Here is a 23,714-nt window from a genome sequence, read left to right on the forward strand (position 1 = left end):
AATACAATAATAAAAGTAGCCAAGCTTATTGACAACAGCGATCCTTTAGATGAAGACAAGCTATTCCTTTTGTCTTTACTTAAAGACTTTGCAAAGATTCCTGAAGAGCATAAATTAGAGGCGAAAGGGGATATAATAAATATAATAAGGCATTATAAAAACACACCGGCACCACAGTTTGACAGGCAAGGCAGTAACTTCACGACTGATATCCCAGGACTGACGCCGACTTCGGTAGACCGGCCACTGAGTCAGAGCTCCAGTTGTTTCGAACCCGCAATGGAATCCTCCCGTGACAGCGATTCGCCTATAGAAATAAAAGATTTTATTACAAGTTAATGTGACTTTTTATTTTAACACACACCATATTCTACCAAGTCTTAATGTTATTGAATTTGAAATAAAACATTTATTAGATTTTAGCAAAACTTTAGATTTAAACGTATGGTTTAAGTTTTACAACGACATCATATAAATACCAGACAAGCAAAACTAGGTGCAAAAGGAAATCGCATAAATTGACACGATCGAGGTAAGGTAGTAAGTATATTTTTATACTTAATCCTTTTAATATTTGTTTACGATGGCCAACTACCGAAACCAGTATTAACTTTTATGATATGATCATCGTTTTATTTTTATCGTATACGTAAGGGATTTTGATTGACAAGGGTTCAATAAACAACAACTTATTGTTTAGTTATCTCGTCGACCCTGATAAGACAAATAAACACAAAACTTGACAATAAAAATAAGAATTTAACTTTAGACACTACATACGTAAGTAGGTACCTATATTTTTCTCTTCCCTAAAAATATTCCCGTATAGCAGTTACTGTGGCGCGATTCTCTATAGACGGTTATAACGAATATCGAGAGTCTGACAGTTAAAATGTACTGCAGATATAGTTCCCTCGTCGCCCGCTAGAGGTGCTGATCAGATTTTCTAGCGGGTTGTCGTTAGTCAATAGAGGTAATAAATCGCGATACTGTGTCCTCACGATTAATTTGAAGGGCACGTGCTACTCCGACTACGCGACTGTATGTTACACAATTATTTCTTATAATCAAGATTAGACCGTCATCACCCGAGAATTATTAGATGACAAGTAGATTTTGAAGTTAGATAAAGTGTTTTCCTGACATCTGTCTGTAAGACTACGGTAACCTCTTCGTTCTTTATCGAATATGGAACACTTTGATAGCCTGGACTGTTGCGGCTAACGGTAAAACGTTAAGACGGCATATTTTCATTCCATAAGCCTGGGATACATAACAGAATACCTTTGTCGACACTAAACGTGAGGGAAACGCAACATAACTGCAACAGACGTCACATCTCCGGCCTGGGTACAGATCTTTGTTGGGTGCAAGCTGAACGTAAGTACGCATCAAGGAACCTTGAAATGTCATCTAAAATGCAGTGGAAAACCTAGGAGCGTATTGTTATGACATAACGTAGTACCCATCTAAGAAGTAATTAAGAAGTGCCGATTTAATTACCAACTGTGGACCTATTGTCTTTAAGTTATTAAGTTAGTACGCCAACTCGTACTTAGAAACTAACAATACAAACGAACATTATTCTTTTCGTTTTAGCTAAATTTCCTTTAAATTTTTATCGGTACTGTCGAGTATCGAGAGTCTGACATTTATTATGTACCTACTTCAAAATTAGTTCTAATCGTATCCACTAGGGGCGCTGATCAGTAGTGAGATTCTCTACAGTCGGTACTAATGAGTATCGAGAATTTGGCTTTTCAAATGTACTGAAATTTAGTTCGTATGGCCACCGCTAGAGGCGCTGATCGGGCCTTCATACAAAATTTCTTGAAAGCTAGCCGGTTGTCGATATTTGTCCATTTTGCACAGGAATAGGAATACATTCTGAAACCTGGTCTAATCTTGTTATATTTTTTATGCACTTAAAAATGTTAAACAGTTCGGATTCAAGAACATAGCAAGGACAAACAAAGATTATAATAAAACGATGTTATTTTGGTACATGATTCACTTAAAAGCTTTGAAAATAAAACAATATACTTACGCTCTAAATTAATTAGTGGAAGATTTACTAAAAATAACATATTGGTATTTTTTTAATTCTTAGTGTTGTTTACATTTTTCCGTCGCACATAGGTCAACTGAATAAGGAAAAAAGGACACAAAATAATATTTTTAACGCTAAGTATTTAGGTATAGTGACATCTTAGTAAAGAAACGGTGATTTCCAGGCGGCAGACGGTTGCTTTTATGGTACATCTACTTTATTTTGTAAAGACGTAGAATTATTCATTATGGTCTCGATAATAAAATTAATTCTATTAACTGTCTACAATAAGTGACTCACTCTGTTTTCATCGCACTTTAAATCTTCTAACAAAATCTAATACGTTTTATGCTAACAGGTAAATACCCCGTGTTTATGTACAAGTCGGTATTCAGTACCAAATATAAAAATAAAGTCGTGACGCATTCACTGACCTTCTTCTTTTCTAATTTATATACCTACCTAATTCTTTTTGAAAAGAAACTACAATTTCACAGAAAGTAGGAAAGTAGTAAAGAAATACCTGTAATATACGGTCTAGCCATGTTTTTCTCATTTGCATTGTATCTACTTGTACCTACTGTTTTACGTAAGTACTGCAACGTAAGTGAGTATATTAGACAGGTACGTTACGGGAAAAATCCTTTCGGATACCCGAATTTCCTGGGGGAAAAATCTGGGTTATGTGGCGCTGCAATTAAAAAACCATCCCCGGTAACCTTCTTTGATGTTTGGATGGATTAGCTCTGGGACCTTAAAAACACACCACTGCCCCCCACATACATCTTGCCTTATTGAGGCTCAACACGGAGAGGGCTTTGTGCCTTTCTCCTCTACTGCGTTTATTAGATAGGTACCTAATGAGGAACACATCTGATTGTTTTAATAATAGATTTTTATTCATATAGTTCAGTGTGATTTCTATAAGTAAAATATAATGAAATGAAATGTCTGAAATTTAAAGCTATACCTATAGGGGTACAAAGAAACACCTAGTTCGTAAGCATAACTCAATTTTAAATAAAAATAATAACATATGCAATGCAATCAACACATTGCATATTGCTAAATAACAATAAACTATTCTTAGAAAATACTAATAATATAACGTCTTTGACAGAGCAGTGCTAATTCAATGGTCGTCATAATGACCATCTGATTCTCATGACATTTATGACGCTTTACTCGCGTCATATACCTATATGGAGAATCCAGTTTTATTTACTAAGAGCTAGGGTTGCTATCTCTAAAATTTGGAAAACCGGACAAGACGCGTGAAACCCCGGATTTTAGAGTCCGAAAGCCGGACATGTCAACAAGAAGAGCAACTGCGACGGGAGGAATGGGGAACGGTGAATATATTTGGTTCGTCGGTTGATCGTAATGTGCGAGCATAGTGCGTGTCTCGCAGGCGGCCCTAATTTTTCAAGACACGGTCTACAAATGAAACCTTCCCCGGACGCTCCCCGGATGCCCTCTAAACTAGGACATATCCGGGGAAACCCGGACGGATGGCAACCCTACTCCGAGCTGACCTAGAGATCCAACCAAATCACCAAAATATTATGTTTATTATCAATAATCGCCGTTATCCTAGACCTAGTATCCGTATTAGTCGACCTTATTATTAGTAAGTAAGATCGTCTAAAATTTATTAATGAAAAACGACTGTAGTTTAATCGTAAAGATCTATATTTGTTGCGATTTGTTCATCATGTAATAGTTAAGTAATCTATACTAATATTATAAAGCTGAAGAGTTTGTTTGTTTGATTGTTTGTTTGTTTGAACGCGCTAATCTCAGGAACTACTGGTCCGATTTGAAAAATTCTTTCAGTGTTAGATAGTCCATTTATCGAGGAAGGTTATAGGCTATATAATATTATAAAGCTGAAGAGTTCGTTTGTTTGAACGCGCTAATCTCAGGAACTACGGGTCCGATTTCAAAAATACTTTCAGTGTTAGATAGCCCATCTATCGAGGAAGGCTATAGGCTATATATCATCACGCTACGACCAATAGGAGCAGAGTACCAGTGAAAAATGTTACAAAAACGGGGAAAATTATGATTCTCTTATGTGACGCAAGCGAAGTTGCGCGGAACAGCTAGTCTATACTAATATTATAAAGCGGAAGAGTTTGTTTGTTTGTTTGAACGCGCTAATCTCAGGAACTACTGGTCCGATTTAGTCTATTTATCGAGGAAGGCTATAGGCTATATATCATCACGCTACGGCCATTAGGAGCGGAGTAGCAACGAAAAATGTTACAAAAACGGGGAAAATTGTGACCTATCTTCTCTTCGGTGACGCAAGCGAAGTTGCGCGGGTCAGCTAGTATCAAAATGAAATTAAAGAAATTATTACAAAAAGTCATATTTTAACTAGATGTCCGTTGTTATATTAATTATATCAAATCTATGCAGGTACCTACGTTCAATATAACCTATTGAACTACGAACCTGAAAAATTTGAAGTAAATAGGAATTGACTAGGTAGGTAAGTTAAAATCACTTTTCACCCGAGAACGAGTTTGTATGTTGTCGAATGGTCAGTTTTTTTGTTAATCCACCTGTCTTAAAATAGCGATATTTTGTGATGATACAATATTCGATTAAATGTTGAATTTGCATATAATTGGCAGACAAAATGTCTGGCTCTTATTATTCAGGTTTGGCAAAATTATAGGAAGCTATTACTTTGCTGACGTACTTTAAACCGGTGAAGTTGTTTTATTGTTTTTGTTATTTGTTGTTTGTTAGTCATGTTTGGTTATAATCACGTAAAAAGTAATTCGGGGTAAAAAGTAGCCTATGTGTTATTCTGGATCTTCAGCTGCCTATATACCATATTTCATCGTAATCGAATCAGTAGTATTCGCGTGAAAAAGTAACAAAGATCCATACATTCTCACAAACTTTCACATTTATAATATGAGTAGGATAGTAGGATTTATATAGGTAGACTAAATCAATTAATAAATTCAAGGTTTTGCTACAATATTTATAAATAAATGACTCATTTGACATTAAAACTTCGTTTAAATAATTCAAATTTTGTTACCAAGTTTTAACGAATGACTGTCGACGCAAAACCTTTGTAGGTAAAGACTAAAAGATGGAAAATTATACAGAATGAGGAAATACTAACAAATGTACTCAACTAACATCTAACAATTTGCCCAACGAAATATGACTCTGCGTAATTGTCCTGTAAGACCTAAGTAACTGAGCACTACAGATATTATTGAGTCCAATATTAATACATTTTAGAAGAAGTGAACACATAACATACAATTTTGAAATAAATCGGTCTGAGTGTCTGTCTGCTTATCCGTAACCCAACTGCACTGTGTAGACACTATAGACACGCTTACGCTTTTAAGTCTAGCTCATTTAGATCAGCACTTTAGCATAGATATAATTGAAGACCCAGGGTCAATTATAGGCTACGCTTTTTTTACACTAGCAGCTAGAAGATAGTATGAAATGTTGTTAAGCAAAACCGCGTATGTCTGCTAGTCGTCTACTTATTTGTCATGACCTCTAGACCCATATTAATGTGACCGTAACCAATTATAAAAAATATACTTTTTATCAAACATCAAACATATTAGATTTTATCTTACGGTTATTTTATCCTTGTTTCCTGTGTTATACATGGACGGTTTACTTAGATCGTACATGAACCTCGAGAGTACTCGAGAGAGCAACAGAATAGGAGTAATGGAAGAAATTTTCAAATCAAATCAAAATGTTTTTTTTCAGGCTACTGCCCATAGATTTGACCGTTATTATTATGTTCCTGTTTGTTGCTAGTCGCATCCATGTCGTCAATACGGTACTGTTATAAATCTTTTTTTTCCTATTTATTATTATTTTTATTTATTATTATTCCACCTTTTGTGAAGTGAGCACGTGTTTCCTCAAAAAGATGCTGTAAAGGGGATTTGGCTGATGGTTTTTTTTAAACAGTCGTCTGCGTGACGTCAATGCTGCTTAGAAATACTGCAATATTTTCAAACATAATATAATTATTATTACATAGCAATTTGTTGTTGGGAACGTAGTTACATAATGTTCTAAACTATATTGTAATTTACGCTGTAAGCCATCCTAGAATAAATAAATATGTAAGTATAATAAAATTTTGCTATCAGATGTTCCCCACTAAAATCTATACTAATATTATACTAATTATACTAATATTATAAAGCTGAAGAGTTTGTTTGTTTGTTTGTTTGAACGCGCTAATCTCAAGAGCTACTGGTCCGATTTGAAAAATTCTTTCAGTGCTAGATAGCCCATTTATCGAGGAAGGCTATAGGCTATATAACATCACGCTACGGTCATTAGGAGCGGAGCAGCAACGAAAAACGCTACAAAAACGGGGAAAATTTTGACCTATTCTCTTAGGTGACGCAAGCGAAGTTGCGCGGGTCAGCTGGTTCAGAATAAAAAGTATGGCCGGTTTGGATGCACCATAATTCTATAAAAATAACGAATAAAAACAAGTCGGACTGGTTTATCTGATAATGCCAGGTGTAAAGGATACAACGAAGTAATTAAAACATAAATATTCATTTTTAATTCCGACTTATTATCTGATAATAGTATTCTAAATTAGTAGTTACATTTGTAAGATTTTTTGGCTATTAACGATAAAATTAGATGTAAGTATGTATAATTACCAGTTTTATGGTTCTTGTACATAACGTTCTTCTTATATCCTGTTTGTTAGGTAACTAATAAAACCTTTGACTACCTCCGTGGCGCAGTGGTTTAGGTCGCCACGCCGATACCACTGCAACGGGAGGTCGTGGGTTCGATTCCCACACGGGACAATTATTTGTGTGATCCACAAATAATTGTTTCGGGTCTGGTTGTGCTTTGTGTCCGTTGTTTGTATGTTTGTAAAAGTCCCCGCGACACAAGAGCAATTCTTAGTGCAGGAGTTGTCTTTTTTAAAAAGAAAGAAAAGAAAAAGAAAACCGGGTACAGATTTTGGGTAATTATTGGTAAAATTAAAAGGAGATGGCGGGATGACATGGACGCTTTTGAAAAGAACTGGTGGGATCTTGCCGCCGATAGGGGGATTTGGAAGGGAAGAGGGGAGGCCTTTGCCCAGCAGTGGGACATTCAAATAGGCTAAGGAAAAAAAATTGGTAAAATTACTGAGAAATATGTATATAGAGCACTGGTTGATAAAAGAATCTACAAGTATAAATTCAACTTGTTTTCTTACTGAAAGTAAAAGTTAGCATAATTATTATGATACCAAATAAAAATCTATTGATAGTTTTTTCTTTTCAAAGGTCGGTTGTTCACAAGTCAGTTGATATTGGTATTTTTTTGGGACTATAAATTCGTATTTATTGTTTAATTTTTAATCTTAAAACAATATCGTCTATAACTTTGCAGTTGCACAAACCAATCCACTGTATTATATGAAAAATCTATTTTATCACGTAATACATCAAATATTTTGGAAAAAGGTATGACTGAGGAAATTTACGCGGTTGAAGGAAAAATCCTCAGCTGTTGACGCTTTAAAATGTTTGATGACACTGATCAAATCGTATTCCTCGAATTTTAGGCTAAGGTACAACCAAACTAGTTTGTATTTATGCACTAAAAGGCTTTGTGTTCAGTATATAACGTGGAGGATTAATGCTGATCGTATTATTAAAGCCAGAGTTGAGCTCTCGGTCAGTAGTGTCCAGGCATCCGAAAATCTCAGGTAGGCGACTTAAGCGTTAGTTAAATAATTATTTATTTATTTTCTTTTCATAATATTTGCTTTTAAAGATCTCAAATATTAGGTCGGGGAAAAAGTCTTTTCGAATTACAGTATGTGTGAACTAGTAATAAAATCTCTTTGGCCTCAAGAATTACAAATGAGTACACGGTTCATCAGGTTTCTTTCAGTGACCTCGTGAGGTACCCAGATATGGAGCTTTTTTGTGTAGAGAAAAGATTTTATTATAAGTTCATACATACTATAATGCGAAAAGACTTTTACCCGACCTAATATATTTAAGTAATAAGAATATATTTTGTTTTAGTTTTCAATTAAGTGTTTATTTTATTAAGTAATAAGTATCTGCTTAAAATCTTTGGATAAAAAATTAAATTGTGTGGTGGTAGGAACATCGCAGTATTTTTTAGATATTAACCTTTCTTGGTTTTGGCTCCTTAGTAGGTATTCTGTAACGCAATAAATTAGGGTATTCGTACAAAAATGGAATTAAAGATCAATGTCAGTCAGTCTTCAAGTTCATCACTGACCTCTCACACTCATAAAATTTGAAAAATAGAGGTAGCTTATACGCCCACATAGTATTGTATTATTTATTTTTAACATTGTTTAGAGATCTGTTTAAAGATTTTGATTGGCCTATAAATAATCACAAAACTCTTATCAATAAATACTACATTTAAATTAAATCTTCTTCCCTAAAAATTTCTAAGCTCAAAGTAAAAGTGCTTGGGCCGTCTGATGAGAAATATGCGGTCTTCTCGGTCTAGATCACCTGTTTGAAAGTTCATAAAACTAAAATATTGTATATTTATTTTTTAATTTCAGAATGAAGAGCATCATTATTTTGTGCGTGTTGGGAGTCGCGGCGGTGGCTCTAGCGAAACCCCATGAAAGCACATACACGGACAAGTACGACCATGTGAATGTACGTGAAGTGCTCGCAAATGAAAAATTGTATGAGGGCTACTACAAATGCATAGTCGAAAAGGGCAAGTGCACGCCAGATGCTAAGGAACTCAAATGTAAGCTATAACTTTAACATTCTATCTATCTACCTATCTATTATTTGTGAATTAGGTATCTTATTTCGACACAAATGTAGGTATATTTGTTATGAAATTATAATAAACTAGCTATTAGTATAGATAAATAATAAATATGGTTAGTGGTTAACCTAGTGTCAAAGTTGTTCAAGCCGCCCGAAAAGCCTTTGACTTTAACATTCAGAATTCGTTACTAAAAAACTTTCGTTTCTCATGTTTTTAAGGGCCTGCAGAAATAGGGGACAATCCTCGACATACTTTAAACACATCTCTTTCTACCGTGGTGCATAGCTGCTCATACAATATACTTATTCAAAAACCGCATTTTGTTTATTATGTGATTTAGGGAATTTAAACCCTCGCAATTAAAAGTGATATTTATTAAACCCATTACTGTCCCACTGCAGGGCAAGGGTCTTTTCCCAAACGAGGGGGAGGGGTTAGGCCAAGCTGGCCAAGTGCGGGTTGGGGACTTTGCATGCCCTCAATAAATGTATTCAACAAATTTTAGGCATGCAAGGTTTCCTCACGATGTTTTCCTTCAACGTTGGAACAAGTGATAATTATTTGTAATACACACATATCTTCTAAAAGTCATAATTGTGTTGCCTCGGGTTCGAACGTGGGACCACTTGCGGGGGAGGTATCAATTCACTCGGCTACTAATTTACACTTTATTTACTAAATATTTATTAACGTTTCAGCCCACATCCATGAAGCTTTAGCTGAGCATTGTGCTAAGTGCACGGAGGCTCAACGGGAAGGCACTAAAATCGTCCTGAAGTTCTTGATCAACCACAAACCTCAGCACTGGAAGGAGCTGAAGGAAAAGTACGACAGCACCGGCAAATATGCCGCTAAGTACGAGGAAGAACTCAAAGAACTTAGCTCTTAGACTAAAGAATGTAACTCAAATATAATATAAATCTTTTTCTATTTAGTTTCGTAGAAACACGTTTATTTTAAAACTGCACGTCACTAAATGCTATAAATGTGCTAGGTACCTATAGAAATCTAACTTTTATAGTCACATTTGCAATGAGTTTCTGTATATACTACGACCAACTACTACTGCAACCACTAACGCCTAAAAGAATTGCACATTTAATTGTATTTCTTAAATGGCTAACCCACGGTTTCTGAGCACACTTAGCGGTAGTTTATCTATTCAATAGCGTTTAAACTCATATAAAAAAAACGCTATCGAATAGATAAACTACCGCTAAATGTACTCAGAAACCGGGGGTAAGCGACGTGCATTTTTACAATGAACGAACTTTACGGATATTATCATAATTGCAATTTACTGTAAAATCAAATTGTACTAACATAATTTTCTAAATTTTCTTCGCTGTAGTTTCACCTCTTCTGAATAAGTATCACGTAGCTTATAAGGTGGACATTTGGCAGTAGTTGTCATTTTATCTATTGGATAGGCTATCCGAAAGTTAACCAGAAGATGTGAAACGGGCACTTAGTCTTAGATTATAAACCTGTGATCGTATTTAAGTGAAACCTGTGGTTATATCTTGTTCCGATGGAATACCTCTGTAATAATACAAGGCTTGTGAATTACATAAATAAAGTGTAGAACACTGTATAATAAAATATTATTTGTTACATGTTGCTATTTTATTTTGTATCTTTAATCGATTATGTAAAGAACTGGCGTGTTTGAAAAAAATTACGAAGCGGTTTTTGGTCTTTACCTATCCCAAGTAAGATTTGATGTACGAGTATGTTCGTAAAATATAGGTTAACCTCTTATATAAACACCTACTCTTATAGAGAACCAAGTTCTTACAACACGCCCTGTCATCATTGTTTTCACCTCATCTCACGTGACGTAGGGTAGCTGTACCGACCACGATGATTTTTCAAGTAAAACATGATTATACGCCCTGTGCCAGTACAGAATAATGACTTAATTAAAATCTTATCATTAGCTAGTGGCTTTTAAACTCAAAGATTCTGAGAAGAAACAACTTTAAAAAAATATTATTTATAACATTGACATTTTTAAAAAATTCGAAAAGTTAAAATTATGTGGGATTCATACAATGTTCACATACTCGTTAAAAGGAAAATAAAAAACAAAGCTATTGAATAACTGGCATATATTAAGTGATCGCTGCTTAAACTGCATTCCACAAATAAATTTGTAAAGAAGAAATATTATAACTAATATGTTTGTTCCAGTATCCTATGATACTATTTGTCATTGCATTTCACATTGTAATGTTTATTTTGTCAATTTAAAATCAAACTATGATACTGAAAGATGTAGGTCTGTAACAACAGAACGAAATGTGTGAAGACGCCTTTACACGCGAATCCATTGTTATTTTAAAGACAGTCATAAATGCACGTGTCAATTGTCTTCGTGTGTAATGTCGGGTCATGAGCAATCATCTCCATGAATCTCACGTGTGGCTTACTTAATGACAAAATTATGTTTGATATTGACACTGTCATCAACACAGCTAATAATTTCAGGGAAAGGTTTTTGTATAAAAAACAGAACCTTTTGTTGCTTCGTAATTTTAATTTTGCAATGGAATTTGGTCTGCCGTACAGTTACAGTGTTTGGGCCTCTGCAGACAAGGAGGTTTGAACAATGGGCGTTAAGTTATGCGTTCAGTAGCGCGATTCTCTACAAATGGAACCATGCATCGAGTATCAATCGGAGTTTGACATTGAAAATGTACTAAAAATATAGTTTCTGCGATGTCCGCTAGAGGCACTAATCAGGTTTTTATACAACATTTTTCGATTGCTAGCCGGTTGTCGGTACTCGATAGGAGTAGAGAATCGGGCTATAAGAGCTGCGGGCTATAAGAATAAAGGAACGCACAGTCTGTCTCTTCAATATTGTAAAGAAGATATCTTAGCTTACTACTAACAATCTTATGGATCATGAGGATTTCAATGGATTATGCAGCCACATCAATAAAAAAATATAATATGAAACAATAAACTCCCAATTTGAGTAGGTTATGTACCTACACATTGAATCAAGGTACTGGTTCGTAATGCCATCAATTGTGCTGGAAACGAACTCCTTCACAAAAGCATCTATCTAACTCAAACTGGGAGTTTAGTGTTTCATATTATGAATTTTCATTGATGTGGCTGCATAATCCAGTCGCAGTTCGTCACTCGAAATAACTCAACTATATGTATATGTACTTTTTACATTTGAGCCTATTCTTTTAAAATGATTTACAGTCGCAATTCTACGAATTGCTACGTGTCATTAATTGAATCATATGAACAAAATTAAATGATTATACACATTATTAACGCGACAACTGAAAACACAATTTAAACTCAACAATGCCCCTTAAGTATAAAAAAGAACATGTATATTTTATGACTATGAAAGCTTATTTTAGTGATATATTATTAATATGCTTCAAGCATTTTATAAGCTGAGAACAAGTTAGAGTTAAAATATACAAGAGATCCGTAGGTATGCAAGTTGCTATAAAAAAGTTGAAGGCGCTAAGCAGTAGTATGAATTTCAAAACGTCCGTTGCCGTGTACAATTTTTTAATAATACTTTCTGTAAACCTTGAAGAACATGCTATTCCGATTTTGCGGGTTTAGTTTGCTATTCATAAACATTCAAAATTACTTCTAGTGACTAATTCGGCTGTCCAAAATAAAATTTAGCTAGCAAGAGACATTTTTATTAGAAATAGAGTTGTTTTATCTACAGGCATAGACGTAACAAAAAAATTAAGTATTATTAGTTTAAGGAAACGTGTTTGAATAAAAAGGTCCCTTGCTAGGTTTTGGTTTTGTACAGCTGTATTGCGTATCCAGTAACCCCTCGCATTCTTTAAAGCAGCTTGATCCTTGAGACAGAAATGGTTGATGAAATAGAAAGGATGATGATGGGAAGGAAACAAAATAGTTAGTTAACTTGGTCGCCCAATCAATGTGATTGCATCGGACGAGGGCTCGATTTCTTAATTATTTCTGGTCTATTTGCACTTTGTGTCCGTTGTTTGCATTTCTCTAAAAGACGAAAGAGCAATTCTGTGCGTAAGTTTTTTACTAGAATACCATAAAGCTAGATATACTTTAATCGTTTCGTTGATAGCTAAATTAATGAGCAAGATTTCGGGCATTCATGGTAGGTACATCCACCAACCACTAGAAAGAAGAGGGTATGTACCTAATCACAACGAAAACGAGTGAAACTACGGGGAACTCTTACTTAACACTATGTATTTTGTCATATCCATATGATATTTCTATGGAACTGTTTTGATCATTTTACTGAGTAATGGATGTCATAGTAAATAATATATTACATTAGCATGAGTTTGTTTGCTTTTTATGTATTTATCTAAGAGTTTAACACGTGACTCAGTTCTGAAGAGTAAAGCTAATGATTCTTATACATATTTATAAATAGGTCCAAGGTACCAAGAAGTTAGTTCGTAGAATATGAGGGTCAGGTCATCTAATTATTAGATACCTAGTTAATAGTTTTTTTTTTGCATGTGTAAATAGTTACACAGTATAACACTAGGTGGCGCAGTCGTGATCATTCTGCTAAACATTTTCTTTTCTTACAATAGTGGTGTTCTCTCATCTCATTCTGATTAATAATACGTAAAATATAGAGTTAAGAACCAAAAAATACCACAATATTGTATAAACAACTATAACTAAAAATTTTTTTGACATTTAAATCGAAAAATTCTAGTTTACTCAAGTAACTTTTCAAAAATCCTTTGGACGAGTCCTTGAAAATTTTAATTACAGTGCAGAAGTCTACCAATTTAAAGATCAATTACAGTTAACTTATTTCTATATATGTATATTTTTACATACATAGAGTAACGTTTTTTACGAGTTTATAAATTATGTTTGAACAATGTGACAATGCAATGTCTTTACCTTGAAAATAGTCACAAACATAAAGAGTTATAAAAATAGAGGAAAAGCAATTATTCTAAATAAACGTAGATTTACATATAAACAAGCAATTGCTAGCTATGAGGTCAATTATCACACGGCATCTTGTTTTTTACTACAATTTTGTTAAAACGTCACGCGTTATGACGTAGGAAGGTACAAAATAATGTACTTTATATAAAGAAATAAACAATTGTAGTTGTCTTACTGCTGAAGATTCGTATTACTAATACTTTACCAGTTTTCATAAATTTTGTAGTCACGTTCATCGGAGAACGAATTTTAGGACCATTATTAAATCAACATTTTTATATTTTTAATTATAGCTCCTATGTTTAGTGCACAAATTAAGGGCACCGCAGATTTCATTTTAAAGCGCTAAATTTATTTCCAATAATTAATACTATATAGACACAAAATTACGTGTGTTTCTAAAGAATAAACGGCCAAGACTTAAGACATGAAGAAAATGGATTAAATATCCTCACTCAGTCATATTTATATACCATCAACAAACAAAAATCGTTTTTACCATTCCACAGTAAAAAAGTCGGAATAAAAATGTAGTTAGGTATTTTTTTTACGTCGTTGACGCACTTTGTTTTGTTCGTCTAATTATGGAATATGGTTACGCGTGTTAACTACACACACGATGGGCAGAAATAATAAAATTAACGAACACAATTTTGTATTCGGCGAAATAAACTTACGCATAAAAAATAAAGGTATTCTTAAATTATACTGTAAAGCGGAAAGTTTTGTGTCTCCGTCTAAGGTCTTCGAAATCGGAAAATAACGAAATATAATTCCATGTCGATGAAGTCACACATTAAAACTAATATGTACAAGGAATTTTATAAAATAAGTAAGTGATACACTTTTTTTAAACTGTTTTTATGTAGGTACTCATCTGATATGTGGTGGTATACTCATATATAATAGAGCCCTCCGCAAACGAAGGATATTTATTCGATTCTGCCACGCTGGTCTCGTGCGGAAATGAAAAAACAAATAAAAAAAATAAATAAAATAAAATGCAACGCACAAAATCTAATCTTGGTAGAAAAAATAGCGAAGTTAGCATTAACAACGAAATAAAAAAGTATAGGCAAACACTTAGGTAATGCGCAGGCGTCTGAATACGTTGCCGGGGTTAAAGATCGGGCCTAGGAAACATTAAGATAACAACATTGACGTCATTTGAGCTTAGATTATAAGTAAATGTGCTAAAACTTAGAGCCTTCCTAATTAGGTATCCTAATAGTATTTACCCGTGACTTCGTCTATACTCTCTCTTACGATCCATTGGCTGTTACTGGCAAGTGATAATTGGGCCCAGTTAGTAACAGGCAGACACCATCGGTGAAGTTATATTTACTGAGACTTGATTCAAATGACTTAGACACCTTTAGCCCTAGATCCATCAATAACCGTAAGAAAAAATAAAGAAAGATACTAACTTAGTACAACAACAAAAAATAAAATTCAATCCAAGAATGTCCATAAAAAGAAATAATTCAAAACAAAGTAGAACCTCATAAAAACACGATCAAGTAATGAGATGGGATAAAAGGGATATTCCATTGACGTCACAGCGCTAATATTAGACGCTAAGTGGCTGGAATCCAGTCGTGCAATCAATGTGAGAAAATAATAATAAAGAAGCCTGATGACGTCAAACAAACGGGTTACTGCAACTTGTATTAAAAATATACGTTTACCCTTCGATACGAGTTTAAGGGAAATTCCATACTGGGTAGAAATGAAATAAACACATTTAAAAATATAATACTAATATTATAAAATTGTAGAGCTTGTTTGTTTGTTTGAACGCGCTAATCTTAGGAACTGCTGGTTCAAATTGAAAATTAATTTTATTGTTGGATAGCCGGTTTATTGAGGAAGGCTAGAGACTATTTAACATTTCTCTACAAACATTAAGAGCGGAGTAGCAATGGAAAATGTTTAAAAAACCGGGCAAAATTATGACCCATTCTCGCTTATGTGACGCAAGCGAAGTTGCGCTGGTATAAAATATGCCATCAACGTTGATCGAAAGGACGGTTTTAATTAAAGTTATTATACCTTTATGGATGCGTTAATTTATTATAAATTACATTTGAACTTCGCTTCTATATTTAGATAGTGAATAAACAAGTTTTTGTTGTATTTGTCGGCCTTGAAATGTATTTTTAAATTTGATTCTTTTATGCAACATCGATGATAATGCAAAAGAGAGAAGTGTTATTGGTTAGTGTCAATGAATTGGTTGAGGTGTTAGAATTAGAAAAATAATAAGATATATAAATAAAACGACTTAATGAATAATCGGTCTGAAGAATACATACATACATAACATCTAGCCTGTTATATACAGAGATGTATGATTCGAGGAGTAATACATACAATCATTACAAGCTTTCGGGTCCTTGGATTTCTTCGAGTTTTTTCGGAATATTTCCAGTAGTTAGTTAGTTAATGAACTGTATAGTAGTCGGGAGTGCCCGCTTTTGTCATGCCTGATATTAGCAAGAGGATCAATCTCTCATATCTTAGGATAGACCTGATGAAAAATAAATAAAGAGGACAAAGTAGGTACATGCTTTCGCACAATCGGTTGTAATCACTCTATGAAGGTACAAACGGGGAAGTTCAAGTAGGAAATTCAATTTGATGATAAACGTTTCGAGGAGCTAACTACTCGTCTTGCCTTGATTCTGTTGCTTGCCTTGTGTTCCCTATTTATAGCACACCTAATGGCACAGAAGATCTAAGAAATAACGTAAAACTTCCTTTGCATAAAAGATCTAGATTATATTGTCACAGTTCTTGGAAATAGTTAAGGATATGAGATGACTGTATAAATATCCTTATTGGATACATAATGGAGACTTCCTTGACTAATAAAAGTAAAGTATTTAAAACGTTATCCAGTTCTAGAATTTTCTCGCAATAGGCTCGAATTCTTCGTAGAATAGTATTCTCACTGCGTGTGTATTCTGGTTTCCCCAAAACATTGATTAAATAATTGCTTAATTAATTTCAAATGACGTATACATTACAATAACCTCCTTGGAGACCAAAAATGTGGAAACGTTGAATTGATATTTGACGGCCTGATACCTAAATATTTTTAACCGACTTCAAAAAAAGGAGGAGGTTTTGAATTCGCCTGTATGTTTTTTTTTGAAAATGATATCGTTCCATTTTATTATATTTTTGAAAATGGTGTATTTTTCTATGTGAAGATCGAATATATAAAAAGATATGGGATAATAGTATTAAATAAATTTAAATAATAATGCACACTACAGTGTCATTATGTAGGAGGAAGACTAAAATAAAATATATATATTTTCAGCAATATGATGTCTAATCGCACTTTTGCCTTGACCTCACGAAGCTTAATAAAAACATTTGGCAATGACTAAATTCAGCTGAAACCGCTAATTAAATATATTATAATTAACTACTTAATGCATAAATGTTTATGCGGTTTTATTTTTCACAATTTAAGTCGATGCAAGATTTATTAATGCATTTGTAAACGATTTATTTATAAACTTGTGTACATAAATCTAAAACGAATAGAGTTTTAAGGGTCGTTGAACCATTTGCAATTATAGTTTTTGATTAAAATGCTACAGGACCTGGTTAAAAGCCTAATACTAACGGTCGCCAGCGATTTTGTTCGCGTGATATTATATTTTGTCCGATCCACTAAAATTTTTGTGGTTGCTCTTATTAAACACACCGTAATGTTATGTAACCTATAGCCTACTTGACTAAGGGATTACTAAAATCAATAATATTATTTCAATTCGAACCAGTGGGTCCTAAGATTAGCGCGTTCAAACAAACAAGCATAAAAAACAATCTACCAAACTCATTAGCATATTATTTTTAGCATAGTCTAGTCAAACACAAAACAACTGCAGTTTTGACTTTATTACTTTGATATAAACCGCAATACTCTTAAGTCTATATTATTTTTTATTCCTGGTTAGACTGAAACTATACGACAGTCCCAAAATTGACATGATTAAGTAATCTTAAGGAACTACGATGCAGTCTTCCGTCATTTTAAAAATAAAGAATAAAAACAACAAGGCTATGAACATAATGAACATTTTTTAGACATTCAAGAAACCATTGTTTACCTAATCACTGTTTGTGATGCTTATAAAGAGGCTCTAACTATGTGACTCATAAAATTAAGTCGCCGGAGAATGGTCATTAAATCTCTATCGTTATATTGTTGAAGCTACCTTGGCAATTAATTAACTACGATTAAATAAGTATATGTTTTCAAAAACTTAAATTTTTTGGCTAATAATTTTTTTTATTTCTTTATTCCAAGTAGCTCTGGTAAAAATAGTATAGTTGGTTCAAATAATGAAAATCACTTTAACGACTTCCTAAAATAGAAATAATCCAGAATAATTTTATTCATTTATTTAATTTATTTTATTAGTGATCAAAAATATGGAATCCAAAATAAGATAAAAAAGAATAATAAATAAAAAAAACTAAAATGCGACAACACGGGATGAAGCACTGATGAAACGAAAATCGAAACTATTTAACCATCAGATATTTTACCCTCATACAGAAATAAACTAGAAATAATTCGAGGCACAACTGCTAGTTTTAATTACTAAGAATCGTATGCTAAGTGATGTGTCACGTTAAAACTGACAGAGAAAAATAAGCTCTGATGATTCAACAACACTGACGGTTTTTAGGGTTAAGTTTATTCATTAGACTATTTATTTATTTATTTAAAACTTCGTACACAAAAAGAATGTACAGGACGGACTTAATGCCTGAGGCACACTCTCCCAGTCTACCTTAAGGTGGTGCAGAGATAAGAAGTATTAGGTAGTTAGGAGTTTCTGTATACAACTACTATGATAGGTGGAAAAAATAGAATAGTTTGGGGCTCCTTTCAGCTACTTTGCTAAGGTCTCATATACTTTATTTTGAAATTAATGCATACAATTTTTTTATTAAGTTTCCTGCAGTAAATTATTAGTTTAATTCCATTTTGCCAGGCTCAGTCAATGTCAATAGCACAAGGTGGCTCAACAGGAAATTATTTAGGCCTATGCATTTCTACTAAACTACTAATTCAAGTGTAAGTGTAAGAATTACGCACAAAACTTGAGGTTATGTCGAACATTCTTTTGCAACAGTTAAATCAGTGCTTAATTGCATAAATAGGTATTAGTATTATTCATACAAAAAATATTATGTAGTAGTATGTATTTAATGTTTCGTTTTTTCCTAATAGGATTCTGACAAAATAATGCTTTGGTTTCTATCGAGTAAGTATTTGCAGTTGCAATTTTTATCCCTTACTCAAAAAATACAAATAAGTTGATATTTTTTAAGGTAAGGTCTAATAGGACTGACATGTTCTTATAGAACAAAAGTCCTTTATAAATAAAGAGAAAAAAAAAAATACAAAATTGAATTTGAAATCGAATTGAAAAATGTTTCGTTAAGGAATGTTTTAAATTATGCAAAATACTTATATTGTTCTATGCAATGTCTATAGTGAGTCTGGTCAAGGTACCAAGATAATTATAATTAACCTTTAAATAGGCTCTACTGTAAATCACAATAATTATCAAGTCAAGTATGAATTATTTAATTATTCGTAAAGATTACGAAAAGTAAGAATAAAATATAAATATATCGAATTTGAACCCGTGAACCTATTTATTAGAATTAAGTACTCGATATGGCCCTTTCTGTCTAGGAAATGTTTTACTGATTGAAACGACGGTGAGAAAACGAAACATTTTATAATATTTACCGGTTGGCGGATCCGTATTATACTAACTGAAGCCTTATTTCTTCAAATAAGATCCAGTAGGATTGCGATACTTCTTAAAGTTTAACAATAGTCGTACCTATTCACTGCTAAGGCTTTTTGCTCCGTATGTGTATTGAGGAAGCGTCATGTAGGTATTAAAAAAGTTTCATTAGGAGAAAACGCTCATTAGGATAGGTATAATTTGTCATTTAGTGCGTGCGTTCACGTTTTTGCTTAACAAAATGTAATGGTATATAAAGTCCTGGTCACGTCTTTACCATCAGTAGATACTTCGGGATTTGATTAGCCAACATCTTCTGAAAAGGTAAGCTAAAGTTTTGAATTACTTAAAATAATAGTGATATAAAAGTATACCAAGTGAATATTAATTTGGACCCGCTTAAAGATGACAATTCGATCAGCATTCCTACCTGTGATTTATAACGTAGAATTCGAAGCAGGATCGGATGTTTGAAGTCATGATAAATTGAATGAATAAGTCTCCATAGCTTTGTGACTCGAAGGTCGAATTCAGTTATGTATTGAAATTAAATCATCCATTATTTTTCCAGCATCAATATGAAATCTTTCGTCGCATTCTGTGTCTTATTCCTGGCTGCCGTGGCTCTGGCCCGTCCTGATGACCACTACACCGACCGTTATGACAACGTGGACCTGGACGAAATCCTGAGTAACAAGAGACTACTTGTGCCGTACGTCAAGTGCATGCTTGACCAGGGCAAGTGTGCTCCAGACGCTAAGGAACTCAAAGGTATGTTAAATTCAGTAATTTCAACATAGTAACCCATATTTATAGCTCAAGCCCCCTAAAGTCTTAATTCTCTTATTTTATCACTGTTACGAAATATTGAAATCAAGTTGTAAGGCCTTTACATTTTAAGTTTGAACTTTGCTGTTAAATATCATAAGTTCCTCATCTGTACCAAAATTTTGAAATTGCTTCATTCTACTTCTTCGTATTCATTATTTGTCGTCTATGCCTTCATTCATTTTAATTAACGAGCAATGAGCAAAGATTATGTTTAAATAACAGTGTCAGAAGCTATACGTTTCATCCCTTCTATAGCAGTCTCGCAGTAATTGTAATTCTTTTGCTACAGACCACATCAGGGAGGCTCTGGAGAATGACTGCGGCAAATGCACTCCAAAACAGAAGAACGGAACCAAACGCGTCATCAAGCACATGATCAACAACGAGGAGGGATACTGGAAGGAGCTCACCGCCAAGTACGATCCTGATAACAAATACTCCACCAAGTACGAGAAGGAACTGCGCGAAATTACCGCTTAAGAGTTGTAACTTAGCGAAGCGTCCATTGAAGGAAGGTTAGGTAAAAATGTGACGCTGGCTTTTTTAATAAATGATTTTGAAATAATGTTTGTGTGTTTTTTTATTGATAGCACATATTATATATACCCTGTAATCCAAAAAAAGGTCTGGAATAGTTATTTAGTTAAGTAATTTTTTTTTCTATGGCTGTCAATGTCTGTTTCACCGTCATGTAGGTTTTTATCTCTTCTCTAGTGAACCATAAGACTTATGATTCTATGAATATGTTTTAACCTACAACCGTATAGGTACTTAATGAGAACGTTTATTTACAACATACATAACGTTTATATCAACCTTGCACGAAAAAGCTACATTTAGTGATAATGAGCGTTAGTCTAGTTCGTCGTAATTTGTCACATGTGCGTAAATAAGTGTTTTTGTTTCCCGAAGTTTAAGTATATAATGCAGAATTTATTTTAAGGTTTATCAGTTCATCGTTCAGCATCTGAATAGTAAACAGTTCCTCAGGTAATCTAGTTTATACTTGTGTTATATAACCAACTTTACAAGTACGTAAACATTTTTGGCTCTGTGCTATTTTGTGAAAAAACAGTTTTCTGGTAATACAGTAAAAATATGTGTCGATTAAACATCAGAAGTGCACCTGTTGTGAAAAAAGAGGGTTCCCCTTATTATATTCCTTATTTTTTTCAAAGATCTCGGTCCTGTGCGATCTATTTCCGCGCTAGTTCTACGAAAGTGCTACATATTCGCGGCATCTACGCCTTGATCAGCCTTAATCGTTTTATTTTCTTTCTTATCTTTCATTTATTACTAGTATAATGGTGATACATCTGAATGTACATGTCCATGTTTATTAATATCGCTAATTTACTCCCTAGCATCAAAATGAAGTCATTCGTAGCTCTGTGCGTGTTGTTCGTGGCGAGCGTGTGTGTGGCGCGTCCTGATGACCACTACACCGACAAGTATGACAATGTGGATCTGGATGAAATACTGAGCAACAGAAGACTATTGGTGCCGTACATCAAGTGCATGCTTGATCAGGGCAAGTGCGCTCCAGATGGAAAGGAACTCAAAGGTGGTTTTTATTTTCCATACTTCATATTTACAAATTAATATATAGTATGATGGAATTTGATGGTATTGGACGGAATTTCATCTAGTCAATAGAAGAGTTCCTTCATAAGTCGTTTGTGCTCTTTACATAAGAAACGGCAGATTATTCAACCGTTGTATGGCGTTTACTAACTGTCTAACTAAGAAAAAATGTGGGTAGGGTAGACGGAAACCATCCGCATCCTCAGAAATCGTATCGATGATGGTTCCAATTATTTTATCTACTCTTCCATTTGTATCCACTGATCGACGAAAGCCTCTCTAACAGTCGTATTTTACCCTCGTCAAGTATTTCTTCAATAAATACATAGGCAAAGTCTGTCCGACACGTATTTTCTGATCTACCTCTATTTTTTTTTTCTTACAGCTCACATCAAGGAGGCACTAGAAAACGACTGCGATAAATGCACTGAAGCTCAAAAGAAGGGTACCGACCGCGTTCTCAAACACATGATCAACAACGAAGAAGAATTCTGGAAGGAGCTCACTGCTAAGTACGACCCTGAAAATAAGTACGCCACTAAGTACGAGGAGAAACTACGTGAAGCCAAGGAATGAGTGTCACTTCCTTTTAAAATTGTTTGATTTTATATCAATGTGTAGTTGTTTACTGTAGAACATTATGTAGAAATAGTTTAAATAAATATTTATTGAATGAATTGCACTATTTTATTATTTTTTAGTCTCGACTCTTTACCCGATAGTTGGCGTATGGTGCTCGCTAAAGGCTACGTCTACAAACAAACTAGAATCAGCTGCTACATAACCATGCTTATCCGACACCCCAAAGAGTATAAAAATAAAAATCATTTAACATATAAATAGATATGTTCGACGAAGCGAGACAATACAGTAGCATGAGGAAAATATTCTAGCCTAAGGTTTCTTTTATCTAACTGGCTAATACTAAAAAGATGGAGCTCACCTTTTTACCAACAATTTTAATTTATGTACTAATGCCTCAACCTCTATCTATATTTAGGCATGGAAATGTAGACAAAAGTATACATCAATAAATCATTTCAATACAAACCTAAACGGACATTTGTAAAATTATTCAATAATTACACAACGCACAATTATAATTAGCGAATTAAAAAAAGATTCACATGCGGTATTTTGTTTATTATCTTGTAAAATAATTAATGAATATGAAAAAGTACAAGGTTGCTTAATAAAAATGTTTTTTGTTAGTCAACATCATTGTTATAGGAATCATTCGTGTGGCTTCAAAATACCTAATTAAAGCGATAATTGGAACATATTAAGCTTAACTTGTGGGTAACTGTGGGTAATAATTAAAATGCCATAATATCTCAGTATTACGTTAATTAGGTTTATTTACCAATCAATCAATTTATTCAAGTATTAATCGACACTTTACTAAAAATCGTTATGTAACTAAAGTATTTTTTTATTTAGTAGAACAGTACAGTAACGGAGATGGCGGGATGACATAGACGCGTTCCTGGAAGATTGGCCGGAAGCAGCAAGCGACCGAGGGGACTGGAAGTCTAGGGGAGAGGCCTTTGCTCAGCAGTGGGACACAGAAATAGGCAAGATAAAAAAAAAGAACAGTACCTAACACTGCTTAGAATAATTTCATCGGCTCGCAAAACATATATACTTAATTAAAAAATCATTGGTAGAGCCGTGAGTGCAAAAATAATCGATAC

At 33.8% G+C, this 23,714-nt stretch overlaps 2 protein-coding genes across 2 annotated transcripts; both read left to right on the top strand.

The window, feature by feature from the left end:
• The first annotated feature begins 7,644 nt into the window (after positions 1–7,644).
• On the top strand, positions 7,645–10,471 carry LOC142980029 (allergen Tha p 1-like). Its single transcript, XM_076125300.1, has 3 exons — positions 7,645–7,787; positions 8,634–8,830; positions 9,556–10,471. Exons 2-3 carry the CDS (start codon positions 8,635–8,637, stop codon positions 9,744–9,746), a joined length of 387 nt encoding a protein of 128 aa, XP_075981415.1. The 5' UTR covers positions 7,645–7,787; position 8,634; the 3' UTR covers positions 9,747–10,471.
• Positions 10,472–19,893: 9,422 nt separating this feature from the next.
• On the top strand, positions 19,894–22,685 carry LOC142980184 (uncharacterized). Its single transcript, XM_076125518.1, has 6 exons — positions 19,894–19,929; positions 20,177–20,376; positions 20,726–20,913; positions 21,380–21,426; positions 21,801–22,000; positions 22,406–22,685. The coding sequence occupies exons 2-6, from the start codon at positions 20,184–20,186 to the stop codon at positions 22,594–22,596; spliced, it is 819 nt and encodes a 272-aa protein (XP_075981633.1). The 5' UTR covers positions 19,894–19,929; positions 20,177–20,183; the 3' UTR covers positions 22,597–22,685.
• Positions 22,686–23,714: the final 1,029 nt, after the last annotated feature.

The sequence above is a fragment of the Anticarsia gemmatalis genome, chromosome 17, assembly GCF_050436995.1.
Source record: "Anticarsia gemmatalis isolate Benzon Research Colony breed Stoneville strain chromosome 17, ilAntGemm2 primary, whole genome shotgun sequence".
Classification (NCBI taxonomy): Eukaryota; Metazoa; Arthropoda; class Insecta; order Lepidoptera; family Erebidae; genus Anticarsia; species Anticarsia gemmatalis.